The sequence below is a fragment of the Leptodactylus fuscus genome, chromosome 1, assembly GCF_031893055.1.
Source record: "Leptodactylus fuscus isolate aLepFus1 chromosome 1, aLepFus1.hap2, whole genome shotgun sequence".
Lineage (NCBI taxonomy): Eukaryota > Metazoa > Chordata > Amphibia > Anura > Leptodactylidae > Leptodactylus > Leptodactylus fuscus.
Genome location: NC_134265.1, coordinates 76,541,921 through 76,563,960, shown reverse-complemented (window position 1 = coordinate 76,563,960; position 22,040 = coordinate 76,541,921). Strand labels below are relative to the sequence as shown.

General features: G+C 39.1%; 1 protein-coding gene across 2 annotated transcripts in view; it reads right to left on the bottom strand.

Annotated features, from left to right (window-relative positions):
- Nucleotides 1-22,040, bottom strand: part of COMMD10 (COMM domain containing 10) — a 344,658-nt gene that overhangs the window by 72,116 nt on the left and 250,502 nt on the right. Inside the window, exons 6-7 of one of the 2 annotated variants that reach the window (XR_012715648.1) lie at nt 10,945-11,004; nt 4,806-5,516 (exon numbers count right to left, since the gene is read on the bottom strand). Coding sequence is in view for 1 of the 2 variants with exons in the window: in XM_075272265.1 (XP_075128366.1) it covers nt 5,478-5,516; nt 10,945-11,004 (99 nt within the window). In the remaining variant the exon portion in view is untranslated. Of the gene's footprint in view, nt 1-3,795; nt 5,517-10,944; nt 11,005-22,040 lie in introns of those variants that run through there. The other variant, XM_075272265.1, reaches the window with a different exon arrangement.

The following is a 22,040-nucleotide window of genomic DNA, read 5'->3' as shown; positions in this document are numbered from 1 at the left end:
ATAGACTACAATACCACTGGTCCTGGAAGGATTTATCAGCTTCCTGTAGGGCAAAATTTACACCTAAATAGCAAATAAATAGAAAGTCAATGCACTTGATAACTTTACACTATGATATTCATGTCTATGTAGTCAGAGTAGCCAATCTAATGTATAAGGGGTAGCATTTTTGTTTCATACAGATGTAATGGTCAATAACAGAGATCTGCTGTGCCGAGCCGCACATTAATATTAGCTGAAATTCTTCTAGGAAATATAAAATTAGAGTTCTTGCAAACACACCGTTCTAACCGTGAGACTCATACTGAATCAACTCCTGTTGAGCACAACGGCCCTACAGGGACTCCTGAAGCAGTCACTCTTTATAGTGAAGCAGGAGGGGGAAATAAAAACTATCTGCCTCCAACCACCAGCACATATATCTAGGGACGTAAAATCCATCTTAAATATAGGAAAGATCAGTTACACAGGAGGATGAGAACAAAAAAAATAGAGAAGGAAGCCATAGGTGATCGCAATAAAATAAAAAGCTCTTCAACTTCTCCGTGCCAAGGGATATTTTGGAAATCAAGTCTTGAACCGATTCTAGTAAAGATCTGTGCGGGTTTTCTTCTCTTCAATGTGTTTTGAATTGCAGATTCAGGTATCACATACCCACATACGGACTTGGTCCAGGGTCGATACCAATAAATACTGTATGCTGTCTTAGCTCTAAAAGATACAGCGCTATTCAGTTACAGTATACTGGATCAGTAAGGTACCACAAACAGAACTATACACTCTTCACTGTAGGTGTTTTGCTCCCCATAGCTGCCAAATATCCAGACGGCATAAAGGGGTTAATGCCACAAAGCATTTTTATCCATAGTTCAGTGGTCAGACCCCCACTGATCCTGAGAACAGGGGTGTCTTTTCTTTTTTAATTAAGCCAGAATGTACCCAGGCTATATATAGGCATGTCCCTAAATTCACACCTGCATTCAGGTGGATTTCACAACAGGGATAAAACATCCCCATCCTCAAGATTGGTTTAGGCCTCAACAATCAGGCGTCCACAATACGCTGCTTATTCTCTATACCAGCCATTACTAATTGGGGTGCCACAACAATCTGTTGGGAACATGGCTGCAAGTAATCATTCAACTGAGTATATGGTTGAATACAATGGTGAGCAGGCAGCCTTTAGCTTCCTGCTCCACCATTCAGGCATCTGCTATTGAATTCTGCGGCTCAGTGCAGGCCTGCTACATTGAGCTCTAAACAAGAAGGACAGAGCAAGTGACAGCTGCAAGGGAACAAGGATGTGTAAACGTTACTGTTTCATAGTCATATGGCACAACTGACCACTGTGGACCATTATTACTTGTCTGAGGGCCACAGCATTATTTATTGTCTGGTTGCTACACAGGAGCATTATTTCTTGTTTGGATGCCACTGGGGGCCATCACTTCAAGCATTACTACTTGCATAGGGGCCACTGGGTACATTATAAAGTGTCTAGGGGCAATATACTGTGTGTTTCGCCACTGGAGAGCATGATACTATATGGAGGTTAGTAAGGAAATATGAGTTGATAAAAGATGATTTTTTTTTTTAAAATGTAGATTGTGAGCCCTATATAGGGATCCCAATGTACATTTAAAAAAAACAAAAAAAAAAAAACCTATCAGTATGTCTTTGTAGAATGGGAGGAAATCCACACAAACACGGGGAGAACATACAAACTCCTTGCAGATGTTGTTCCTGGAAAAGATGAATTTTATATATGCAGGGTGTGGGTGGGAAGCATGGGATAGTGTAATTTTGGGGGTACATTCACACGGTGCAGTTGTGCCGCAGTTAAAACTGTATCAAAACTGCATTGAAAAATGCTCACAGCATTGATGCAGTTTCTGGTGAGGTTCTAATTTTGCTAGTGAAACAAATTTATTATATAAATTCATGAACTGCACTAAAAACTATATCAAAATTGCTGCTTTGTCTTTTAGTAACAATTATTTGGAAGGGGTGCCCTGAGGAAAATATTTTTTTTCTAGAGGTACCCCAGTTTCAAAAGGATAAGGAACACTGCTCTATCCTATGGATAGAGGATAACTATGCAAACTGGCATACCCCCTGAAAAAGGAGGATTTCAAAATACGATATACATAGGATATGCCATAAATATATCTCCCCAATATATCTATAGGCCTCAAGATATCTTGGTGGAGATTTATCAACCACAATGCGCTAGAATTCTTGTGTAATTTGCGCCAAAAAAAAATCGCCTAACATGGTTGATAGCACATCAATTGTTTTAAATGCTTATTAGACACTTTTAAGTGGTTATGACCTAAAGTGTGAAAACGTGCCAAAAATGCCAACATTTTGGTGCACTTTTCTGGTGTAAACTAAGCTGACCAATAGGAGGTGTAAAGCTAGGCTATACAGTCTAAAGATGAGACAGATTTATCAAACAGCATTAGACACTTTGATAAATCTGGAACAGTTTATGGTTGTTTGGAGAGTATTACTAGAGATGAGCGAGTACTGTTTGGATCAGCCGATCCGAACAGCACGCACCATAGAAATGAATGGATGCACCTGGTACTTCCGCTTTGACGGCGGCCGGCCTCTTAACCCCCCACGTGCCGGCTACGTCCAATCATTTCTATGCGAGCGTGCTGTTCGGATCGGCTGATCCCAACAGTACTCGCTCATCTCTAAGTATTAGTAAATCTGCACCACTGTTATAATAACACAAGAAAAGTTTAAGTGAACCTCCAGTATAGACAACATTTATTTTTAGAAATGAATGGTACAGGTAAATATATGAAACTTTGTAACATATCTTCCTAAAAAAATTCTACTTCCTTTACCACTTATTAAGCTGCTCTCCTTATCTTAATCACGAATATATGTTTACGTAGATATCTCTCTATCCAGCCTCACACAGAAGAGGGAAGGGAGAGGGAAGAGGCAGCTGCTGATGGCTGGATAATTGATTTATTGCCTCATTCTGTCAAGTAGCAAAGTCTAATCCAGAAGATATAGGCTGAGTTCAATCAGAGTTAAATCAGCATCCAAACAAAGCTTCCCAATAGAGTTCTATTGGGAGGCTTTTTTGGAGGCTGATTTTGAGGCAGATTCCTGACCAAATAACTCCATGTGAATAGAAGTATCACTAGTGTTCTCCGTCACTCACAGAGTAGTAGGGTGCATTCAGACTACGTAACGCCGGGCGTGTATGAGAGCCGTACACGCCGGCATTACGGCAGACTGCCGAACACTTCCCATTCACTTCAATGGGAGCGCTCGTAACAGCGGCGTTTACGAGCGCTCCCATTGAAGTGAATGGGAAGTGTTCGGCAGTCTGCCGTAATGCCGGCGTGTACGGCTCTCATACACGCCCGGCGTTACGTAGTGTGAATGCACCCGTAGAGTGTCTTTTTCAGCAGCTCCCTTCTCCTTCTCTCCCTCCCCTCCTTGTAGACCTGTATGAAGAAAATTACTCAGCTTGAAAAGTGGATAAGGAAACTAATTTCTTTAATAAGATATATTACAAAGTTTCTTATATTCACCTGTAGTATTCATTTATGCAAAATTATACATAACAGGAGGTGCACTTTAAGTACTTGCATTGATAAATCCTTCTCTCTATATATCACCTGTATGACCATGAGTGGTACTAAACTTATTTCATTTACTACATATTAATTCCTTTACATTTCTGAGCCTGAATATAAGAAATAACTATTGTATCACCAATAAAAAAATCATATCATCACTTAACCACCAATTTGAATATCCATTTATTAGTGTCAATTTACACAGCGGGCTTCTGTGCACAGTGCGGCGGAGATGCCTAGCTGTTGATAGGTGCCTATAAAGTATAACATGGAGAGATAAACACTACAATAACATTCACGCTCAGCTAAGATTTTCCATCTTTTTAAATTGTCACTTTATTTTGCAACACAAGCCCTAAGGGAAGATCATTGGAGATGTCATATCAACATTATGCCTTGTATGAGAATAATAATAACAAATGAGTTACAAAGCAATGTACTGTAAAAGCAGCAACAGTTTACATTGTTAGAAAACACAAGGACATGTTATGGCCTGTGAGTTCAATTACAAGAGTCAACTGGTGAATAAAGGAAATGGCCGTATGTAGAGCACATCTAGTACGAAGAGCTGGAATACAGAGCTGGAAATGATAACATTTTTGCATATATCAGATATTATGAATTTTCTTTCTGACCATTTTATTCAATAAAACTGGGTTTGAATTTGCAGTGTACATTACAGAGTTCGGTTCTGTCATGGAACTTATTCCATGGATCCTTTAAACTAAAGTTAAGCAGTTCGTTGTACTGGTCCGGAACAATAGACAGACATACTGCTATAATAGTGGACACATATGGAGCCTAATGGGCCCGGTTGACTATAATGTTGTCTGTTGTTTGTAAACTCAAAGAGCAGAATGAAAAAGTCGTGCATGCAGGACTTCTTTGTCCACCAATTTCATACTAACAAAAACATTGATATTTTGGCAATGGAGGAACCAATTCCCAAGGGGAAAACCTTTGATTCAGGTGAGCCTAAGCCTATCTATGTGGCTGGGAAGAATTGCAAGGTTCTGGTGACAGATTCCCTCTATTGCTATCTATAAGGTAATCTTTCTCCAGTTTCACCAAAACATTCACCATCTGAATATACACAAACATTATGGCAGAAATCTTAAAAAATGCAGAGTAGTTTATTTTTTATTGAACAATAGCCAAGCTTTATTTAGATACTGTGAGACAAATCGACCTCTTTACACTCTCCTTTCACAATTATAATGTATTAGGGACTGTTGTCATTTGTCTGATAGAGCCTTTATGCTAGTGATCTTAATGGGAATGGCAGAAAACCTTTATGGTTCTGGCACCGTAGCTGAATGCCGTTGACTGGATGGTTCCATTGTTTTCACTGACATGTTCCATTATTCTCATTTCAAGATCCATTACCCTCAATAGAGATGTTGTAGTTATGGAGGATGATGTTGTAATTCTTCATTGATTCAGGATCTTCAGGACATAATAGTCAACTAATGTCTAGAACATCTGCACCAAGTAAAGTCTCCCAGGTATCTTGTGAATCTTACAGACCACCCTTGGTTCAAGGCTACACCTAGTATTCTGCTTTAGATAATTCTCACTCTTTATATTACGGATATGATGAACAGTATGATCATTACTTTTTTCTGCGCTATTACAATAATTTCTAACGTACCCAGTATTCACAGAATCCAACCAGAAAGTCAATTAGACTCTCGGCATTCTTCACAATGATCTCCCTCGGCTAATGTTGCTACTCTAAGAGGAGATAAGCCATATAATTTTACAGGAAGCAGCCCATTGATTCCTTTAACAAACACAGCTTGGCAATCTATCTTCTATACAAAATAATGAGGTGGCAGGAGTGCAGTGGAAGAACCCATCTTTAAGACATCACGTAAGGGAATCCAGCTGTGCTTGGATAGTCTCAAGCTATTAAAAAAAAGAAGAGATTTCATGTATAAAGATTATTTACACACATACAAAACAGAGCAGTGTTGAGACTATGCATATTAAATGTATTTGCAGAGAGTTATTAAAAAATGTAGCAGAATCTTACAATATCTATTTCGTAAGAAGCCACTTCCTTTGAAAGCTTAAATGAATATGCGGGAATTCAGAGAATTGAACACCTGTTTTTTATAATGGCAAATTACGACTTCGCATTTGGCACTATAGTGGAGGCTGAGCCGCGGAGGAGAAAAAAATTCATCTTTGATTGTGCTTAATCTTCTGTGCACAGCAACATAAATGCAGGTGCTTTCTGAAGTTGGCTATTAAGCTTACAAGCTCTGATCAAATGGCCATATATATATATATTCATGAGTTGTATAACTTACGCGATCAATAATTGTATTATATGCAGTATATATACAGCGAAGAAAATAAGTATTTGATCCCTTGCTGATTTTGTAAGTTTGTCCACTGACAAAAACATGAACAGTCTATAATTTTAAAGAAATTCTTTCATTAGAATCTTTTTTTTTTTTTTTTTTTAGCTAAGAATACGTCGAAATAGCCTTAAGAAAGGCTATTCTTCTCATCTTTATTTTTCTGGTCCGCGCCGCCATTCCTGAGAAATTTCTTATTTCCTCCATTTATAAATCAGTTTTCAGAAAGCACAGGGGCCCAAACAGCACAGGGGGCGTCTCCTGTGCTGCCTCAAAAGTCTCCAGTGACGCCTCTGTCTTCTTCTGCAGCCGCCTCTTCGCCATGTCACCGACCGCATCTTCATCCAAAAGCACCGACTGCACATGTCTGTCATCCATTTTCCTGTGGCCAAACAAGCACTCGTCTAAGAGGCCACAGGAAAATGGCATGTGCAGTCAGTGCTTTTGGATGAAGATGCGACCAGTGACGTGGCGAAGCGGTGACCGGCAGAAGAAGACAGAAGCATCACTGTGAGACACCCCCTGTGCTGTTTGAGCAACGGGGAACGCCTCCTGTGCTGTCTGAAAACTCATTTACATATAGAAGAAATAAGAAATTTCTCAGGAAAGGTGGCGTGGATCAGAAAAAGAAAGGTAAGAGAAGAATAGACTTTCTTAAGACTATTCTGATGTGTTCTTAGCTAAAAAAGGGATTCTAATGATAGAGTCCCTTAAAAGGTAGGTTAATTTTAACAGTGAGAGACAGAATATCAAAAATGAAATCCAGAAAATCACATTGTATACATTTTATAAATTTATTTGCATTTTGCATACAGAAATAAATATTTGATCTCTCTGGCAAAGAAGACTTTTTACTTGGTGGCAAAATCCTTGTTGGCGCACACAGCAGTCAGGCGTTTTTTGTAGTTGATGATGAGGTTTGCGCACATCAGGAGGACTTTTGGTCCACTCCTCTCTGCAGATCATCTCTAAATCATTAAGAATTTGAGGCTGTCGCTTGGCAACTCGGAACTTCATCTCCTTCCATAAGTTTTCTATGGGATTAAGGTCTGGAGACTGGCTAGGCCATTCCATGACCTTAATGTTCTTCTTTTTGAGCCACTCCTTTGTTGCCTTGGCTGTATGTTTTGGGTCACTTTCTTGCTGGAAGACCCAGCCACGACCCATTTTTAATGTCCTGGCGGAGAGAACGAGGTTGTCAATCAGGATTTTATGGTACATGGCTCCATCCATTCTCCCATTGATGCGGTAAAGTAGTCCTGTGCTCTTAGCAGAGAATCACCCTCAAAACATAAGGTTTCCATCCCCATGCTTAACAGTGGGGACGGTGTTTTTTGGGTCATAGGCAGCATTTCTCTTCCTCCAAACATAGTGAGATGAGTTAATGCCAAAGATCTCAATTTTTGTCTTATCTGACCAATCTGGACGATTCTGAGAGTGATTGGGAGAAGGTGCTGTGGTCAGATAAGAAAAAACTTGAGATCTTTGGCATGGAATGGCCTAGTCAATTTCCAGACTAGAGATGAGAGAATAGTATTCGAAACTTCAGTTTTAAATACCTCGCTCCATAGGAATGAAGGGGAGCGGCCGGCGCTTAACGCCTTGTAGTTCGCCTGCTCTCATTCATTCCTATGGGAGCGAGGTATTCAAAACTGGAGTTTCGAATAGTATTCGCTCATCTCTACTCCAGACCTTAATCTCATAGAAAACTTATGGATGGAGCTGAAGTTCTGATTTGCCAAGCGACAGCTTCAAAGTCTTAATGATTTAGAGATGATCTGCAAAGAGGAGTGGACCAAAATTCCTCCTGACATGTGCGCAAACCTCATCATCAAACTACAAAAACATCTGACTGCTGTGCGAGCCAACAAGGCTTTTGCCACCAAGTAATAAGTCTTGTTTATCAGAAGGATGAAATACTTATTTTTCTATGCAAAATGGAAATAAATGTATAAAATTTATAAAATGTGATTTTCTAGATTTTATTTTTGATATTCTATCTCTCACTGTTAAAATTAACCTGCCCTTAAAATTATAGACCATTCATGTCCTGTTCAGTGGGCAAATTTACAAAATCAGCAAGGGATCAAATAATTACTTCCTTCATGTATTTAATATATGTAATATGCATTATATACAATAATATGGTTAAATACGCTAAAATTCTCTTTTTTTTTTATTGGGGGCAAACTACGGACCTTGGAAGAATTGTGTGCTGGAGGCTTTACTCTGGCACACATAGTCATAGTACACCATAGGACACCATATTATGGGTTTTTGTCCCTTAGAAGAAAGCTGCAGTTTTTTTTTTTAAATAATTTTATAAAGAGAGCACCACGTGCTACAACTTCTAGGACAACACCTGATATTAGACATAGGGGCTTAGAGGAATGAGACTGGTTATACTCATCCTAGAACTAAAAATGTTTTAAAAAGTTTCAAGATCTATGAATGTCATCTGTCTAGGCCAGTGAAAGATTGGTCCATCTACAGGCACCTTGAAGGGGTATGCTCATGTTATAAATTAATGGTATAGACCAGCTATATTCCATATCCTTATCCATTGGAAATATCCCTATAAGTATATAGTCAAGTTTCTAAAACACCCAGAACAATAACTATCATTCAGTTTTGCTTTTTCAAGGACAGAGATGTTGCTTTACTATATTAAATATAAAAAAAAATTCCTAACACTACCATTAAAAGCTCATCTCTCTGGTCTTATACAATACATAATTACAATACTAGAAATGGATTTGCACATTCTTCACAGTATGAGGCACTTTCAATAATGTTTGTCATTCATTACCCATATTAGTACTTTTCTTTCATTATTCTATAAGCCCATATCTCCCCTTGATTCTGCATTATACATACATATATATTAAATCATTCACATTTACATATTTTCACAGCTCTCTCCACATATCCATATTTCTTCTGTAATTATCGGTATGTTATTTTAGAAACCCTTTCAATGTTAATAGCTCGGTTTTATATATATGTATTTTTCAGGTCCTTTTTCTCTTCCCTTAGTTCATTAAACTTTAATACAGAAAATGTTTTTACTAGTTTCTCTTTCAAAGGTTTATGCTTCTTGTTAAAGGTTATATAAATCATGTGTCTTGGGTTCCAAAATTCTTTCTTCTTCATTTTCTTATTATTTTAACTAATTTTAGAAACACTTCATATTTTACTACCTTCTTTAACGGTGGTACGTGCTTTATTTTCCTTTATTTTATTTCTAGTCCCCGAATTAAAGTTTTTTTTTTTTTTTACCTCTATTTTTACTGTCAACTATCCATTAGATTGTGATATTTTGGTTGAATTTTCCTGGCATCCATTAGATTCTACATGTGACCATTACTCTTCCTATATAAGATCACACTGTAATTTTCCTATTATTTAATATCTGATATATCCAAGCCTTAATTTTTCTGTCCATCTTTTTTTTTTCTTTTACTTTATTCTTAATGGCAGTGGCTAAATCTGTCCAAAAGTGAAATGCATAATATAATAACCTTTTGTCTCAATTTGAAGTGTGAAAAGGTTACTTCTCTCATAGGGGTTTCTGACTATTGCCTTTATACTGCATTTGATGTCTGAAGACCCACACTAGAGAAATATCTGCATTTAAGACATTATTTTACATAAGGAAGATTTAATAAAAAACTGCCATATATTAGCAAGTCAGAGTTAGCTTATGAGAGAAAGTTTTGTCATTATATTTTACATTGTACTGAATTTTTTGAGTTATATTTTTTTATTATTCTTAAATGAGGCAAAATAGAAAAGCAGCCTTTTTTTTTTCTTTTTTTTTTTTATAAAAATGGCCCCTGGCACAAATAATATAATAATAATAATAACAATAATACAATACACAATCCAGTCATATTAATGTGACCACCGCCTACTTTTGACGTCAATGTTAATCAATCACAGAAGGCACGTGTCATCAGCCATCTGGGTGCACTCATCATTGTGGAAGGCATGATGACTCAACACAAGTATACATCTATCCTTGCAGACCATGTTCACCCCTACATGCAAATTGTTTTTCCTCAGGATGATGGCATCTACCAGCAGGACAATGCGATGTGTCATAAAGCTCGCAGTGTACGTGCATGGTTCGAGGAGCACCAGGGTGAGTTTACCGACACTCCCTTGGCCAGCAAATTCCCCGGGCTTGAACCCAATGGAGAATCTGTGGGACCACCTCGATCGGGTTGTTCATGCCATGGATGATCAACTGCGTAACATAGCGCAGCTGACCATGGCACTGGAGTCAGCATGGCTCAACATCCCAGTGACCATCATCACAACATCCCCTCTCTTCCTGCACGTCTCGCAGCGGTCCGCTCTGCCAAAGGTGGTTATTCTGGATTTTGACAGGTGGTCACATTAATGTAGACTGGACTGCATAATAATAGCCAATATTTCTCTCTAAAAGAAAAGACAAGCTAACATATATATTAAATATCTTAACCTTTTATTTATTTCATACACATTTTTTTATTATTATTTTTATGGTTCTTTAAGGTAAAGAAATTTTTGAGGTGTGCAGTTGAGCATTGAGAAAGTTGGTACGGTATTTTTAGAACTCATCATCGTCCATAATATCACACGGTGAATGCCAGTGTGAGAAAATTACATAAGCCTCGACTACCTCACTGTTATCATCTGAAAAGTTTAGCAGGATGCTTGTTATTCTCTTGAAATTTTTTGGCTGCCTGCACATGTGTATATCAAGCGGAGACAATGACAATAAAAGAAGCATATTATTTTCTCCATTACCGGTAAGGTATAAAGCAACAAGCAGTAGGTATTCTATCAGCCCATATGCCAGTAATGGCATCACTAGCAAAGCACTGTGAATGAACAGATGTGCTGTACACTGGCAGCTTTCACAGCTGGAGCAATGAATAGCACAAGGGTTCAGATAAAAAGACAAGTTTGGGAACTATGCATACCTTGTTATAAAACTCCAAAAGCTCCTGGTGGTTAAACTCCACAAAGATCTTCTCCAGATCCTAAAAGAAAAGAAAGACTAATCAGCTTTATGCCGAAAAATGAAATTTATATGAAAAAATTAAACTTCTGCGTATCAAATTAATATCACGAATCTGAATTTCTATATACAGGCACCTCTCTGAATTGCATTGAACAGTAAGCAAAAAAAGCACTATAAAAACAGGTTATGCTTCAAAACCAAGCTTCCTGCATATATGAATCAGGCTGCATTTATATAGGACACAAGTGATATTACCAGGTCATCTATATTACGACATTGTAGTGCACAGATGATAACATATAATACGCTGTTGTCCCCAAGAACGTTCAACTTTAAAGGGGAAGTCCATTCTTAGATTTATGGCAATTCCACAGGTTAGGTCATAAGGGTATGATGAGAGGATACTCTTTTAAAGGCAACTTTTTAGTAAGATCATGCTGTCTTAAAGAGGACCTGATAGCTCTTCTGCCATTTGTTTTAGTGACAATTTGTATTCTCCATATTAGATCTTGCTGTTCTTGTCTCTGTATCTTGTACTGTTTCTCTGTGATTCCTATTAGAAATTTAAGAATAAACTGACCACTGAGTGTTACCAGTTAGAGGTGTGTTCCTACATACAGTGCCTTGCAAAAGTATTCAGCCCCCTTGAACTTTTTAACCGTTTGCCACATTTCAGGCTTCAAACATAAAGATATCAAATTTTAATCTTTTGGGGGAGAATCAACAAGTGGGACACAATTGTGTAGTGGAACGAAATTTATTGGATATTTTAAACTTTTTAACAAATAAAAAACTGAAAAGAAGGGCGTGCAAAATTATTCGCCCCCTTGCGTTAATACTTTGTAGCACCACCTTTTGCTGCGATTACAGCTGCAAGTCGCTTGGGCTATGTCTCTATCAGTTTTGCATGTTGAGAGACTGAAATTCTTGCTCATTCTTCCTTGCAAAACAGCTGGAGCTCAGTGAGGTTGGATGGAGAGCGTTTGTGAACAGCAGTTTTCAGCTCTTTCCACAGATTCTCGATTGGATTCAGGTCTGGACTTTGACTTGGACATTCTAACGCCTGGATATGTTTATTTGTGAACCATTCCATTGTAGATTTTGCTTTATGTGTTGGATCATTGTCTTGTTGGAAGATAAATCTGCGTCTCAGGTCTTTTGCAGACTCTAACAGGTTTTCTTCCAGAATGGTCCTGTATTTGGCTCCATCCATCTTCCCATCAATTTTAACCACCTTCCCTGTCCCTGCTGAAGAAAAGCAGACCCAAACCATGATGCTGCCACCACCATGTTTGTCAGTGGGAATGCTGTGTTCAGGGTGATGAGCTGTGTTGCTTTTACGCCAAACATATAGTTTTGCATTGTGGCCAAAAAGTTGGATTTTGGTTTCATCTGACCAGAGCACCTTCTTCCATATGTTTAGTGTCTCCCAGGTGGCTTGTGGCAAACTTTAAACAAGACTTTTTATGGATATCTTTGAGAAATGGCTTTCGTCTTACTGATTGTTTTCCTATGGACAGACTCTCCCACCTCAGCTGTAGATCTCTGTAGTTCATCCAGAGTGATCATGGGCCTCTTGGCTGCATCTCTGATCAGTCTTCTCCTTGTTTGAAATGAAAGTTTAGAGGGACGGCCGGGTCTTTTTAGATTTGCAGTGGTCTGATACGCCTTCCATTTCAATATGATTGCGTGTCCAAATCTGACTTTTGGATGTGTTCCTTGGTCTTCATGATGCTCTCTGCACTTTAAACAGAACCCTGAGACTATAACAGAGCAGGTGCATTTATACGGAGACTTGATTACATACAGGTGGATTCGATTTATCGTCATCAGTTATTTAGGACAACACTGCATCATTCAGAGATCTGAACTTCTGGAGTGAGTTTGCTGCACTGAAAGTAAAGGGGCCAAATAATTTTGCACACTCCACTTATCAGTTTATTTTTTAAGTTTAAAATATACAATAAATTTTGTTCCACTTCACAATTGTGTCCCACTTGTTGATTCTTCCCCCCAAAATTTTAATTTGATATCTTTATGTTTGAAGCCTGAAATGTGGCAAAAGGTTGAAAAGTTCATTGTCGCAAGACACTGTACTCTGACATTGTCCAATCAATGTTTCCAGTGTCAGACTGTGTAGAGGTACACCTCTTTTCCCAGGAGAATGGTTGGACACAGTGGTCAACTTCTTTGTAAATTTCTTCTAAGAAGACCAAAACAAGAAAAAAACCACCCCAGAATTATTTATCATGAAGAATACAAGCATTTGGACTAAGACAGACAAGTCAGGAGAGCTGACAGGTCTTCTTTAAAAAAGGTTGTCCCAGAATCAAATATTATTCCCTAAAGACAGGACAGATGACAAGTACTCGATTGCTGATTGTTTCATTGGATAGAGCATCAATACCATAATCCTGTAAAACCCCTATAACTAAGCTTTATATTTATTTTGTAGCTATATCACTAATTTCTTAACAAACCATAAAGAGCAATATATGCAACTGTACGGCAGACAGCTACATACATCTGGGCTATAGCAATTGAAGTGCAGGCTGGGGGAATTTTCTGGCATATATGCTGAATGTGTGAAGCCTAAATCCATGCATGTTAGTTTATGAGGCTATGAGCAGTAGCGCAGCTATGATTTTCTGCGGAATGAAATAGATTGTAAAAGGTACAATAGATTATGCGAGTATTGTTGACATCGAGCTTGATTAAAAGCGTTGCCTATTTTTTACTGATTGGAAAACGCTCCATGTATTCCATCAAACACAGCAGCATCTCCTCTGTACAGTAGACCCAGCTCTAGATTCATTACTATTCTGTAAAGAGTTATGCAAAGTCAATAATGCATTAACTCTCCTTAAAGTGAATACATGTTAATGCTTCACCACCAGTCCGCTCCTCAATAAATTTAATAGCAAGATGAGAAAGTTAGAGGAGCAGACATAAATACCAATACGCCTAATACACATTATTAGAATTCATTCTGCATAGAAACGTGGCTTAAGGCTGCAGCAGTCGGCAAATGCTATAGTAGTAAATTATAAAGAAAATCTGAAATGAGTTTCAAGAGAATGCACACAAAAAAACACAAATCGGAAGATATTGCCCTCCTTCATTTTCATCAGAAGGATCTTTCTGTAGCATTCCCTCCTGGATTTTTAGAAAGATGAGTTAAAGCCACTACGGGAATAAAATTGTCTCTAGCTAATTTTAAACAACCAAAGGCAATACAATGGCTTATTTAACTAGCTTAGTCCTGGATCACATCTGTGTTCGGTAATCCGTTCCGGGAGTCCGCATTGGGACCCCCCACCCCGAACGGAATACAGAACGCATTGGCAAGCGGTGAGCAGTGAAAGCATACAGACCCGATAGACTATAATGGGGTCTGTGTGCTTTCCGCACGGTGTCCGCACAAGTCATACGTGCAGGAAAGTAGATCATGAAGTGCTCTTTTGTCCACATGTTCCATGCAGACACCACGCCGAAAGCACACGGACCCTATAATACTCTATGGGGTCCGTGTTTTTTCATAAGCTCACCGCTTGCCAATGCGTTCGATAATCCATTCGGGGGGGTCCCCATGCGGACTCGCCGAACGCAGATCTGAACCAGGCCTAACATTTACATTTTTTTTAATGAGGAAAATTTAAAAATAAAATAAAATCAGGCTGTTCGCACAGTGTTTTTTCATGATAATTGCAATACAGAAAATGAACTTTTTGTATAAAAACTCCTGAAATCTGCATCTTATTGTTGTCAGTACATATACTTACCAAGCTAAAATGTTTTGCTCTATCTTAACACAGATTCTGTACTGGAAAAAGCAGTGAAGCTGCGCCGGGCTGGCGATAAGCAAAATACCTGCAGTAGAAACCCAAAACTCAAGTATTTTACCCATGTACCCATAAGCTTTAATGGGAAAGTCTATCAGCTCCTCCAGGCATATTGAATGCACATTACAGTGATAAATAATATACCTTTGTTACCTATGGCACGCTTGGTAGTGTATCTATTTACATGTGGTAAGTAAAACTACCGTGTTCCGCTTAAACTAATCTAAACTACCTACTGACTGCAATCTGATACTTACAATTTGCTACTGTAAAATATGAGTAGGAAATTCCCGTCTCATACACTGCAAGTATCTTGTATAAAAGAAATGTGAATTAACAGCAAGACTAGGAATTACAGAACCAAACCCACAAAAGCCAAACTCTAATGATCATGGAGGATCGTATAATAATGTCTGACAGTCTGCACGGCTTCATAGAAATTGTTGCAATTTACATCAATCTATGTGAAAAGATGAGTATGAAATGTACATATGTCACTAGTGCAGTATACATATAAGAGCAGTAGAGCTATACGATCAGACAAAACATTTGTGAACACTGCAAAATATTGTTTAAACAAAAAAAAAAACACTGACCCTTCACAGCATTGAGCTATTTATCATGTGTCCCGGACCATATGTGAACAATATTTGCAGTGTTAAGGGGGCATTTTCCTACTGAAAGAGGCCACAGACATTCGGAAATACTGATTCCATGAAATGGTATATGTAGCCCGCAGCAATGTTTAGGTAGGTGATACCAGTCAGTGCCAATCCAGCCTCACAGATCAATAGCTTAGGGTCACCTCAATCAAACAGCGTTTTCTCCTTGTGAATTGGTGACTCTGCCACTTTTGTCAGTTTGTGAATAAAGTTATTTAGAGCAGTGCAAGTATTGGCGGCGCTTTACAGCGTGATGGGAGGCTGAGCTGTTTGGAGCAATAGAAATGTCCTCATTGCTGCAAAGACCTAATATCCAAGTGACAAAGACATTGTCCAGTGTCCAACTTCTTCCACAAGTTTGCCTGGATTCCATAGTGCATCCTAGTGCCAGCTCTTCCGAATGTAACTGACACACACACACACTTATTCACCCACCTTATGTAAAAAAAAAAAAAAAAAAAAAAAAAAAAGGTGAACAAGCCACCGTTCCCCATTGTAGGTGTTTTTGGCAGAGGACAGGGGTGAGCACGAGACCCCTGGTCAGTCTTTGACTATGCAGCAAGTTATAATGGGCTGTTTGTTCTGACACCGTCCTACTATTGCTGCCTTAAATTTTTTTTTTATTTGCGGGATCTGACCAGATGGGCCAACCTATTCTCCTATGGCCTGGTCATCAGCTCACTGCTTTTCCTTCTTTGTAACGCTTTTATTAGGTACTGACCAACGCATTTTGAAAACACCCCACAAGACTTACCCTGACCAAGATATCACATTTTGGTGGACAGCTCAATGGCAGAGTGAATCACATTGCTGCACCTGGACTCCTGAATTTACTTTCAACTATATACACAACAAGTATGAGTAAGGGATCCACCATGCATTCCCGAAACGCGTAAGGTGCGGTTTCACACCAGTGTCAGATCTCCATTTTGAGGTTTCCGTCTTCTGCCGACAGAAGTAAACCCGGCATTCAGTGTCCGCTCGTGAGCGTCTTCTGCTCTCCGTGGCGAAACTGTTTTTTTTTTTTTTTTGTTAACCAGACACAAAGTCCTGCATGTCCGACTTTGTGTCTGTTTAAAAAAAAAATGGTTTCACCGCGGAGAGCAAAAGACGCTCACGGGCGCTTATCGGCGGACACTTTGCAAAGCCATTGCAAATGAATGGTTTTGAAAACTGCCTGCCGGTTTCTGTCTCCTGTCCAGTTTCTCGGGCAGGAAACGGAAACCTGTAAAACGGAGATCGGGTGCTGGTGTGAACCCGCCCTAAGCTGTATTTTGTTCTGTTTTGATTCATGGATTCATGTTATTGGACTATTTTTTTTATCTAATATGAAGTAAAAGTTAAATTTTATTTTTTGGCATGCTTGATTTTTTTGTGTTTTTCTGACAAGTATAATAATGAAACATGATTAACACTGGAACAGGGTCTGTACCCTGCATGGGTGTTACCATACAATGCTTGCACAAATGTAGTAATGTTTAACCTTTGCAAGATCGGGCCATTTCTCCTGGTTCAGAATCAGAAACATTTTTATTTTTTTATTTATTTTTTTAGTACATACAGTTTGAGGGATATAACATTTTTTTCTTTTGAATTTTTCAAATAATTTTTCCATCTTTTTTCAGTGATCAATAGGGCTTTATTCTTATATGCTTTTGTTTTTTAAATAGCACAAGTGCTACTATAAAAATGTCAATATTTTTCCCTCACTGTTAATGGGCCTTCACACTTGCGGCCCTGTCCACCCTTTGTGATTCCGCCAAAAAGCCAGGAAAGACTGCTTGGGGACAGCTTGCCAGCAGTTAGTTTAAAAAGCAATTCATTTCAATGGATTTTTAAAGCAAATTGCCGCTGTCCATATGCAGCCTCTCCGCTGTCAAACTGTTTTTTTTTTTTTGCACAGGCCCAAAGTCGAACATGCAAGATTTTTCGGCAGAATCACAAAGGGCAGACAGTGGCGCTAGTGTGAACCCCATCTTAGCTAGAACCTGTTGTGACGTGGGAATGGAAGATGTGGGGTTTTTTTTTTGTGTTTTGTTTTTTTATACATTGTGCCACACCCATAAGGTCATAATAGGCAATTTAACTTTTTTGGCATACATTAGCACCAGTTACAGGAGGACTGCAGCTTCCTTGCCCTTACCAGATTATCTGGGTCCTCTAGAACCTTAAGATATACTCCTTAATACTGTACATAACATTCTAATAATGTATAGCCACATTCTTATAATAATCCACAGTAATGTGATAATCCACAACACTCTGTATAAAATGTATTCACATCAGTCCATGCCACAAGAGACATGGTTTTTAGGTGTGGAAGGAAATGAAAATACTTGGAAGAAAACTAACTTCTTTTTGCCTGGGCGGGCTTCATTGACAGGCCTTTTCACAAATAGGAACAGGCCCGTCAATCAAGTTCAGCCAAGTGGGGAGATGTCATCTTAGGGCCACCCTTAGAACACTTCTCCTGGTTCCTGGGTCATTTCTAAACTATGTTTTCTGTAAAACCAAATAGCTATTTGTCACATGGAAGCCTTTTGTGATTTCATGCTACACATGGTATGGATCTCTGGACAGATTCCCTTTAATATAGATATTATGGTAATGAGAAAGGATGAAGCATGAAGGCTTATGTCAGTATCGTGTAAAAATCACCTGTAGAAGATGTTTCCTTTTGCTGAAAATAATACAGTCAAGAGCTGTTCTTCAAATACACACAATCACAATGTAGACATACATTTTTACAGAATGGAGTCATGGTCATCAGCCAGTAACAGCCCCCGGAAAGTGAAAAAGCTGGCGAATCTGTATCCCAGCTGCAACAGTTTAAGAATAATCATCTCTGGCATGTGTGATCACATATAAACCACTTAACAGGTTACACATGAAATCTACCATGAAAGAAAAACACGTCTCTACTGTAAAGATAAAGGAATTGTACAAGGAAACAAATTGCATGTTAAAAGTATTGGGCTGGCTGGACAATGTAATGGCAGCTGCATACAATATTGGAGCATACATATAACAGCTGGGATCGGTTTCAAAAACACATCACTATTCATGTACATGAATGTTGCACTGGTAATCGCGTACCTACGACAGATGGACATCGACAGAAGGGGGAAAAAAAAAACATTCCCAAGTCATGAATCAAAATGATGTCTCCCACTGCTGAATAAACAAGTCTTGGACAAGCAGATAATGAACTACTAAGCGAGGTAGCTGAACTCATCCTGGTGATGGTTGGGCAGGTGATGTCATAATCAATGGCCAACTATGCAAACCCCAGGGTGTAATAGGCAGGGGTGTAACTTGAGGGGGTGGCCCAGGAGCCTTAGGGGGCCCATAAGCACTGGCATCAGTATTGAGATGGCAGCTTCCATCTAACCCATTAGCCAAGGAAACCTATAGATTACCCTAACTGCACTAAGGTTGATTAAACTCCTTAGCACCCATAACCATCACTATCAAGAATTCTCTGTAGGGATGAAGTAGGGGGCCCAGACAAAAGATTGCACCGGGGCCCACAGGGCTTTAGTTACGCCACTGATAATAAGAGCCATGCACATTATTATGTTGGATAGCAAATCAACACTGCTCCCAATAAGTGGAACGGCTATGCACCTTCTGAAGTGCCCCCTGCTTAGTAAGTCTGAACACCTGTACACGGCCCTGGGCACATTTTTTTTACTTTATCTCTAGCATGCAGTCTTGGCAATTTAGAAATGCATGAATAATTCCATAAGTACTGATGGCAAGGAATCCAGCTCACCACTCGCTCCTGGACATTATACTATATGTAAGGGCAGATGACTGGGGAGAGAAGATTTAGGTATGTTGGATTGCAACAAACCCATTCCCTTTGTCTGTCCCATGGCATATAACAGGACCTCAATCTGTGTCAATAGCAGAGGCCCTCTGACCCCCACCTCTTGGCTGCATAGAAAGGAGAGATGGTGCCAAGTGCTGGGTCCCTACATTCATGCATATAGAGCTTCTGTAAATAGTCTAGATGTAGACATCTTAACATCATTTGTGCTATTTTGTGAAACCAAACTATACCTAAAGAACCTAATGCCCCCTTTTTCAGCTCAGTAGCCCACTGGAGAACTAGCAAATTCTATGACACATTGAGTATTATATAGGATTAGACTTTGAGACCTGCACAGAACTGCAGCAGGATAGTCATCTATTCACTACCATCCAAACACTCAGACTGCCACAGTCTTTTGAGAGCAGTCTAAGTCAATAACAGTAATATATAAAGTGGTTTCAAAGCCAGAGCATCCTTAAACTCAAGAATGATACATTCAGCGGAAGATATACCTGACAAAGTAGTCAGTAAATAATACAGCCGTATTGCTGTGTGAGGAAAGCGTTTTATTGCACAGCACTAGCATCCAGAGGAACATTACCGGTGATAATAAAGCGCGGCTGTTTACAAAAGAAAGGGTTAACTCGCTGCACAGACTGGCATCAAATTATTCATACTTCATTTATTATTTCAAAAGGAAAAGCATGATATATACTACAAGCTTTATCAATGGACACCATGAGTGTAATGGGTTTTATTGAATGGGATGCCTGCTGTAATGATCTTTGTGGATTTATACGACAGTAAAACATTTCATGCTAACTTGTACAAAGACACAATAGTAAGGCTGGGAAACAGGAGAGAAAAACACAATAGACGCTAGAAGCTGAGCAAGATAGAACAAAATGCAATTCTCATCTAGTTTGTCTGTGTATGAATCAGTACGAGATTACATTAGGATTATAATTTCATGATGATATACATGTCAATGACACTGTATATGAATTATATATTAGTAGAATACAGGTCATGGTAAACAGGACCACTGAAAATATGTAAATAATAAATGCCATAATATATTCCATGAACAAGTCAATTATATAGAAATGCAATGTGGTGCATACAGAGGAGAAAGATGCTACATTGGCGCCATGTATCTACTCAGGCTGAAGTCATCTGAGATATATGGCTTCTGTTCGGATTTTAATGATAAGAAAATACAGCTATAGATGTGTCCCTTCTTACCTGTCCTCTCTGTGTAATACAAGTTAATTGCTTTTCTAAAAAAAAACCACAAAAAAAAACCCCATCCCCCCCCCCCAAAAAAAAAAAAAAAAAAAAAAGAAGCAACAACAGGATTTTGTGATTTTAGGGTAAATTCACAAGGGGGGCAAAGATATGTAAATGTGTTCTACAATGATGAGATAGTGAATTAATAAAGTGCCTAAAGAGGAACTTTCACCTCCTGGGGCACATGCAGTTTTATACACCGCTAGAAAGCTGACAGTGTTCTGAATTCAGCTTTCCTGTTCGGTGTGCCCGGTGAAGAGCTATTGGTGCCGGTACCGTAGCTCTTCACAGTCAGAAAGGTGTTTCTGACAATCAGTCAGGAGTGCCCTTCCTCACAGTAGCGTCTATTGCACTGTATTGTGAGAGGGGGCATTGCTTACTGCCCAGGGATGACGCTGAGTGGTGAATAACGCCCCCCTTCCACCCCCCAGTACTCGTCTATGGACGAGTACTATCAGGAGGGGAGGGAGGCGTTCCTCACCCCTTTCACAGTACACAGCTATAGATGCTACTGTGAGGAGGGGCGTTCCTGACCGACTGTCAAAAACACCCTTCTGACAGTGAAGAGCTATGGTACCAGCGTCGATAGCACAGAATGTGAAACCCGATAGTGCGCTGAATTCAGCACACTGTCAGCTTTCTAGTGGTGTATAAAACCGCATGTGCCCCAGGAGGTAAAAGGTCCTCTTTAAATAAATATATGAAATACCCTAAACATATCATAGCACTAGAATATAGCACAGACACCCATCCTGCCCCCCACCCTAAGGTGATGAGCTGTAAGCACAGGTACAGTATGTTAAGGATTCTGGAAATATCACTCACAACAAATAAGGATATATAGCTGTAGGTGAAAGCGTATTTTTGCGCCTTATTGTCACATAGATCAGATGTGTTAAATGTAGTGTGAAAGAGTTTAGAGAAAGCAATCAGAAACAGCAGGTTGTGCAAAGAACATGTAAAGATCATTCCACATCATAATGTGCCACAAAATAATCCCAGAAGTCAATGGAGATGTTAAGTATAATGCAGGGCGTGCAAAATTATTAACAAAGTCATTTATCAATGTCAGAAACATCATGTAATAGACAATGGAGGTAAGAGGCAGGCCACCTAACACAACAAGCATTCTGGTTAGTGTGCATGAGTATGAACAGGGATATATAAAACTTCTCAACTGCAACAATGTTTCTTTCCCCCAATGACGTAAAACAGTTAAAACATATCACTGGACAATCCCATACTTACTGTTATAGGCGCTAGTTAAACACCAGTACCCAGCAAGTGATGAACAGCCACCCATACAACTACCATTCATGAGGGGTAGATGCTCTCACACACATAAGGTCCCTTTTGCGCCCTTAAACCAAAATGATCCTTACATAGTTACATAGTTGATGAGGTTGGATAAAGACATTAGTCCATCAAGTCCTTATGCTGCTGG